Source organism: Monoraphidium neglectum, assembly GCF_000611645.1.
Source record: "Monoraphidium neglectum strain SAG 48.87 unplaced genomic scaffold scaffold03234, whole genome shotgun sequence".
Taxonomy (NCBI): domain Eukaryota; kingdom Viridiplantae; phylum Chlorophyta; class Chlorophyceae; order Sphaeropleales; family Selenastraceae; genus Monoraphidium; species Monoraphidium neglectum.
In genome coordinates this window covers 1-6,897 of record NW_014010394.1, presented here as the reverse complement: position 1 = coordinate 6,897, position 6,897 = coordinate 1, and the positions used below count along the sequence as shown (strand labels likewise).

Below are 6,897 nucleotides of genomic sequence, written 5' to 3'. Positions count from 1 at the left end.
GCCGCGCGCCGCGCCGCGCGCGCCATGCGCAGCTCGGCGCACTGCGCCTGGACGGCCGGCTGCGGCGCGAAGAAGGGGTCCACCAGAGCGTTGCGCAGCCGCGCGAGGTGCGCAATCCGAGGTTCTCCCGGCGCCCTCAGCAGCCCGCCGTCCAAGGTTACCCTGAAGGGCACGCCCGCCGGCGCGAGCAGCAGCTGCAGCAGGCCCAGCCACCGGCGCGTCGCGTCTGTGGAGCCGTCCTCGTAGATGAGCACGAACGCCGACCCCGGCGGCAGCCAGAGCGCCGTCCGGAGCACCTGCAGCACCATGTTTGGCGCCGCGCCCTCCGCATTCCGCAGGTTGCTCACGATCGCGACGCGGCCGGCGGCGGCGGCGGCGCCCGCGCCGCCGTGGGGCAGCGAGGGATCCTCGGGGCAGTCGATCAGGCGGCCGCGGCTCTCGGAGGCGAGCAGCGCGAAGGCGGCGTCCAGGAAGGCGGGCAGGCTGCCGGGCGCGGAGCCGCGGCCGGTCAGGGCCTGCCAGAGGGGCGGCCGCGCGGGCGCGCAGCTTCCGGGCCTGCGGGGCGCGCACGGGGGCGCGGGGGTCGTGGGCGCTGGCTGGTGCGTCAGCGGCTGCGGCTCCGCGGCCGGAGGTGCGTCAGCGCACGTGCCCGTTGGCCTGCCAAAGGCGCCAGCGGGACCCCGCGGACAGGAGTGCGATGTTGGGAAGGGCTTGCCGCGACCGCAGCGCTTGCGGCGCGACGTGAGTGGGGCGGGCGCCCTTCAGCACTCGACGCGCGCCGCCTTCGACATGCGCACGCGGGGTCAGGGGGCGGCTCACCACGTCAGGCGCTCGAGCGCGGCCGCGTACACCTGCCGCGCATCCTCAACACTGGCCGGCGGCGATCGCTCCAGCTGGCTCAGCAGGGGCGCCAACATGTCATCGGGGTGGTCTGCTAGGTACCGCCTCAGGGGCCGCAGGGCGGCCGAGTAGTAGTGCGGCTGCAGCGGATGGTGCTGCGGCTCGAGCTGCCGCCTGTTGATTGAAAGCGCGGCGAGCAGCATGCCGGCCAGGAGGAGGAGCGCCGCGATGCGCCGAACTAGCCGCGCGCGGCTGGTGCGCACGGCCGCTGCTGGCTGCGGCAGCAGTGGGGCCTTCATAATAAATTTGGTCCAAGTTTGAATTTCGTTGATTTTTTAGACGACTGATGAAGCTAATATGCTGTTTGACGCACGTTGTTGCTGCCAGTCTCACCAGCCATGGTAATTATCACTGGTAGCTCTTACAATCGTGGAATTGATATATTGATCCTTATATCATGATGAAATGCGTGCTGATACTGTCGCTCCCAGCATTCCCGACGAACCGTGGCACTGCATGCAGCGACCACAACCTGACCGGTGTCCAACCAGCCGTGTCGAGTGAGACTTGAGCAGAAAAGATGATAGGAAGTATCACGGCGCAACTGCGGAGCACGCACGTGTGGGAGCGAGTGGTCGGCCGCGCGCCCAGCCGCATGACTCAATGGGTGGGATGAGGGCAAAGCTCCGCACATGGAACACCCCTGCGTCACACAGAAGTTATTCTCCTGTGCAAATGACGGCTTTGCGCTTGCGAAAACAACACCTCTGTGTCCTGCCAGGCCAGCGTTCCCGCCACCCTGGTCGCCGACCTGTACTTCAGTACTGTGCCTGGCGCGGTGACAGCCCCGCCGCTGAATGAGAAGTCGCTCAGCAGGGCGGTGACAGAGGCACAGACAGAGATAATGTTACTCAAGGTGAGCGATGCTTTGCCCGTCGAAGCGCCGGCGGCGGCCGCAGTGAAGAGCTGGGCGCCGGGCGCGTCGCAGATGATGAAATTCAGGTTTTACTGTCCAGGCCACCAATGAAACGGCAGCTCCCCCCTAAAAAGGATATTAAAGAGGAGTGCACCAGCAAACCAGCCCGCTCGTGGCGAGTGGCGGCCGTGCTCAGGATTCCAAGTAACCAATGTCCCTGCTCGAAGCCGCGGCCGCATGGCGCCGCTCGACCGCCGCCCCCCAGCGAGACGCACGGCAAAACCGGCGCTGACGACGAGCGCAGCAGCTGCGCAGCGAGTGCTGGCGGGGTTGTGATAGAGGTGACTAAAGCCACGGCCGCGGTCACGGCCGCGGCGCAGCGGGCATGTATGCATTGCGTGCATGTATGTGCGCACATGGGCGCGCGGCGCGATGCGCATGTATGTTTTTGTGCAATGAGTATCAAAGCTTGTGGTGTGATAAGGTGCAGGGCTCCGCGGCGGCTCGCGGCCACCGCGCAATAGCTTCTAGCCTCACGCTCGGGCCTCCTTGCCCGCCAGCCCCAGGACGCCCCCCATCGCGGCGCGCTGCAGCCGGCGCGCGGCAGCCTTCGGCGCCGAGCGCGCGGCCGCGGCGCGGCGGGGCCGCCGAGGACGGCCGCCGTCTTAGGCGACGCCGCCAGCCGCCACGAGGTCCGCGAGCTTGCGGTCAAACTCGTAGACGCCCAGGCCCTTGCCCACCCGCCTCAGCTGGCTGACAAACTCGGCGACCTGCTTCACGCTCTTGACCTGGGTGTTTGGGGTTGGGAGATAGGGAATCTCAGGGTGGCAGCTGGGGTTCCGGCCGATTGAGGCGGGCCTTGGGTTGTAGTGTGGATCTGGTGCACGCCCACGCGCTCACGCTCAAGAGTGCAAACAAACACTGGAGCAAAAACACACCACCCGGTTTCGCTCACACCCTCTCATTTTCGCCCGCAGTCAGGCATGCACGCTATACGTGCACACACGCGCGCACACACACATGCACACGCACACAAACGTGCACACGCGCAACGCGTGCACATGCGCCCTGCAACACACACACACTCGCACATGCGCACACACTCGCACTCGCTCCCCCTCCCTCCGTCCATCCCTCCCTCCCTCCCTTCCACCTTCTCCCCCCTCGCGCGCGCGCGCATGCGGAGGCTCGCGCGCCCAGCCCCCCCGCACCTGGTCGGCCAGCAGCGCGCCCTCCACAAAATCGCACATCTGGGCGTCACCCTCAGCGTCCGCCACGTCGTGCAGCTGCCGCAGCTTGGTGAAGTTCAGCTTCTCAAGGGACAGCGCCAGCTCCATGGCGTACAGGGCGTCACCCTGGTGATTTGAATCAGGGCGGCCGAGGGTGCAGGGCTTTAGAGTGCACAAGGGGTGTGTGTGTGTGTGTGTGTGTGTGTGTGTGCGCGCGCGCGCGCGCACGCGCGTGCGTGCGTGTGTGTGCATGTGTGTGTGTGTGTCTCTGTCTCTCTTTGCTCAGATGCATGTGTGGTTTCGCCTTGCTCCCCACCTCCCCCGGGGTCGCGCCTCCGCAGCTTCTGCCAGCTTCCCCTCACCTTCTCGATGTGGTTGAACTCCACCTCGGGCATCATGATGGACGACAGGCGCACGCGGCCGCCGCGGGTGTTCTGTCGGCAGTGTGTATTGGCAAAGAAGGGATGCGTGCCTGTTTCAAGCAGTACCAATGCGTGAGGCACACCCGGGTTGCTGGGGCGCGGCTGTGCCCCCTGACCGCAGCGTGCAGCCCGCAGGCACGCCCCGGCCCGCATGCGCAGCCTCCACCTACCGACCCCTGATCACCGCCGCCACCAACACCATTGACCAATCGCGCCACAGCAGCGCACCCCATAAGCACCAAGCAGCACGCACAGCACGCACGCTCTGCGTGCACATCACATCACAGCGCAGCACAACACGCCTTGCCCCGCGCAGCATGCACACCACAGCGCGAACAGCGTAGCACAGCACAGCACAGCACAGCACAGCGCGGCACTGCACGGCACAACACGCCACGCACCGGGCAGCATGCACACCGCAGCACGAACATCGTAGCACAGCATGCACAGCATAGCACAGCGCACCTGGTAGTCCATCAGCAGCTCCGCGTGCTCCCGCTCCTCCTCGCTGCCGGCCTTGAAGAACGCCGCAAACCCGGGCAGCGCCACGTTGTCGCGGGAGAAGTAGGCATAGAGGGAGTGGTAGACATAGCTCACAGAGTACTCGATGCTTTGGGTGGGAGAAGCGGCGATTTTTGGAGGGTGTGCTTTAGGAACGATACATGGCAGGCGCGCGGTTGGTTTGGGTGGTGTTGACATTGCGGAGGGGCATTGCTGGCGCGGTGGCCGCGTCAGACGAAGTAGGGAAGGATGGCCGTGGGGAAGCGCAAGCCGCTGTGCAGATGCCACTGCTGCTGCTGCTGCTGCTGCAGCTGATGGCTGCATCCGCTGCTGCAGTCCATCCGCCGCCGCCGCTCCCTGCTCACTTGATCTGCTCGTTGATGGCCGCCTCGCTGGCAGGGGAAAAGCTGACGCGCGCAAAGGACTCCACCTGCTCCTTGGCCTTGTCAACGACAGCTAGCTCACTCTGGACCTGAACATATACAATTTCAGGGATGGCATGGGTTGTGCAGGGCACCAGCGCGAATTCGAAAGGGGAGTGGGCTGCGCAGAGGGCATTGCCACCCAGGGACGTTTTGGCAGCATGCCTTGCGACAGCAGACGTGCGCTTGCTCAGCGCAGCAACGGACACAAACTTTTGCAGCGTATTGTTTGTCCAGGCGCGGCTGCTCCTGCGGCGACGCGCCTGGCCAGCCGGCGTGCGCCGAGCGCGTGCAGCCGCGACAGGGTGGCGGGCCACACACTCGAGTGCAGGCAAGCCATCAGCCGCAAAGACGGCGCGACAGCGGAGCTGCCAGTTTCCTAATATTTTCGTATGCCACTGCATGGCCGCTCACCGCGGAGAACGGCTGAAACACCACGCCGGTCAGCTGGTCGACCTCCGCACTCCTGCAAGGCTTGTACCTGCGGCGCGACAGAAAGCTTTAGATTCAAATATCCCATACGAGGGCAAGACGCGCTACAAGCTGCCAGATCGACATACCCGGGCCGAGGCGCCACGCGCGGGGCAAGCATGGGCCGCTTGGCCGAAGCCAGAGAAAGCGCAGAGTTACGGGTAAGCTGCATGCTGAGAAATCCGTGTGGCGGGCGGTCTCGTGATCTGCGACGGCGTGGGCCTAGGCTATCTGACAAGGTACTGTCGACGGCTTGCTACGTACAAGTGAAACTCGAAAGCACCAGCTGCGGCTCAGATGCGATTTGCATGTCTGCCACTCCGCCATTGATGACTGATGCAGTGATGCGTGAGTCGATTGACCCCTGAGGTGCTCCCTTGTAAACGGGAAGTCTCCAGGGCTTTGCGGGGGGAGGCAAAAGTACACACGGGGCCAGGCAACTCAAAAATCATATGGTTGTACAAAGCTCGTGGCCATTGTGACAGGACACCGCAACTACCTGGAGGCCGTCACCGGGTGCGCGAGTTAGCAAGTGTGCAGCAGGCAGCAGAGTGCACAGAACGAGTGATGTATGCCCTGCCCGTATTCGTCCTACCGAAACTAGTATCACACATCACGCGAGTGTGCCGGCGAGTCGAGCAGAGCAGCAGGGGGGTTCTGGGCTTGGGTTGCAGAAAGGTCAGCTAGTCGGGCTGTGGCACGAGGGGGCAATGGCGCGCAGTGTGTGCTCGGACGTGAGCAGAACAAGCCGAGGCGACGGTGGGGCGGGGAGAAGTATGTACATAGATGGCCTTGATTATTCTTGGAGCAAGCCGCAAAGCCAGGCTGACTGGATTGGCTTGACCTCTCGCCATCCCAAACGCCAGGCCATGGCAAGTGCTCAGGCCCTGTGCAAATCAATTTTGCTCATTCGTTCACATGGGTGTGCCCTACAGTCTCTGAGCACCTGGAGAAAGCAAGCAGCCTGATGACCGAAGCAGCCTGCAGGCAGCAGCAGCCTGAAGAAATTCAGAACCCGGACAGGGTTCCGCACAGCAGCCCTCCCCACACTTGCTGCAGACTGGCCCCGGATCTGCTAGCCGCCGCGACATCAATGGGCCATCCGCCACTCATATAGGCCGACCTAGTCCTGGCAGCCCAGGCGGCTGGGGTACAGCTGCAATGCAGGCTTCAGCCAACCCGTCCATGCATCCAGGTCTGCCTGGCCGGCTATGGGCGTGCTGGGTGCATGGCACATTCCCACCTACTGTACCGCTGCTGCTGCTGGCGGTCAACTAGCAGTTGCAGCGGGCTGAAACTTGGTGGCAAAGCTGAGGCATCTGCATCAGCCTGTTGGGCAGCTTCTGCTGGTGCGGCTGCTGCCTGCGGACTCAGAAAGCGTACAGCCTCGCGTATTATTACACGCAAAATCAGTCAACTGCACTTGCAAGAAAGAGACACGCACCGATCGCATTCGATTTTTCAGACTTGACAGGGGACGGTACCAAGCACCTGCTTCATTGCAGCAAAGTAAGTGGCACCCGTGGACTAACGGTAAGGTGACATTGACGACAACACCTGCCACCAAAAAACGGCACCACCACCCTGATATGGCAAGCATCAAGCAATGCAACAAGCCCTGCGGCGCGCGGGCACGCCGCTTCAACGACAGCCGGCGCCCGCGCCCGCCATCCTCTCCATCCACGCCACCGCCGTCTCCACCGCCCCCGCCGCGCACGCGCGCCGCAGCCGCGGATACTCCATCCCCAGAAACCGCCGGCACCCGACCGCCTCCTCAGTCGCCGCCTGCACCCCCGCGCACACCGCGTCGACGCGCGCGGGGGGCAGGCCAAGCGCCTCGGCTGCGCGCACCGCCTCTTCGTAGGCAAAAATGGCGGCGGTCTGCACTGCCAGTGCAGCCGCCGCGGCCTCAGACGCGCTGTCAGATGCGTTCAGCGCGGGCGGCACAGCAATATCCTGCAGGACCAAGGCGGCCAGCCTCTGGGGGGCGCCTGCCTCAGCGGCGGCCCCGCCTGCCGCCGTCGGAGCCGCGGCGGGCGCGGGCCGCGCGGCCGCCGGCAGCGCCGGCTGGCCGGTAGCACCGGGCTCCTGAGATG

At 64.7% G+C, this 6,897-nt stretch overlaps 3 protein-coding genes across 3 annotated transcripts; all 3 read right to left on the bottom strand.

The window, feature by feature from the left end:
- Positions 1 to 157: 157 nt before the first annotated feature.
- On the bottom strand, positions 158 to 1,043 carry MNEG_12417 (hypothetical protein; the record flags this gene model as incomplete). Its single annotated transcript, XM_014039113.1, has 3 exons — positions 158 to 226; positions 297 to 555; positions 820 to 1,043. 3 exons carry the CDS (start codon positions 1,041 to 1,043, stop codon positions 158 to 160), a joined length of 552 nt encoding a protein of 183 aa, XP_013894567.1.
- A 1,378-nt stretch (positions 1,044 to 2,421) lies between these two features.
- MNEG_12416 (ferritin heavy chain) lies at positions 2,422 to 4,249 on the bottom strand (the record flags this gene model as incomplete). The annotated part of the gene is made up of 5 exons (XM_014039112.1): positions 2,422 to 2,544; positions 2,968 to 3,111; positions 3,348 to 3,419; positions 3,873 to 4,017; positions 4,197 to 4,249. The coding sequence occupies 5 exons, from the start codon at positions 4,247 to 4,249 to the stop codon at positions 2,422 to 2,424; spliced, it is 537 nt and encodes a 178-aa protein (XP_013894566.1).
- A 2,193-nt stretch (positions 4,250 to 6,442) lies between these two features.
- Positions 6,443 to 6,889, bottom strand: MNEG_12415 (hypothetical protein; the record flags this gene model as incomplete). Its single annotated transcript, XM_014039111.1, has 1 exon — positions 6,443 to 6,889. A coding segment is annotated over one exon (447 nt), but the record flags the coding sequence as incomplete, so codon positions are not given.
- Between the last annotated feature and the right edge of the window lie 8 nt (positions 6,890 to 6,897).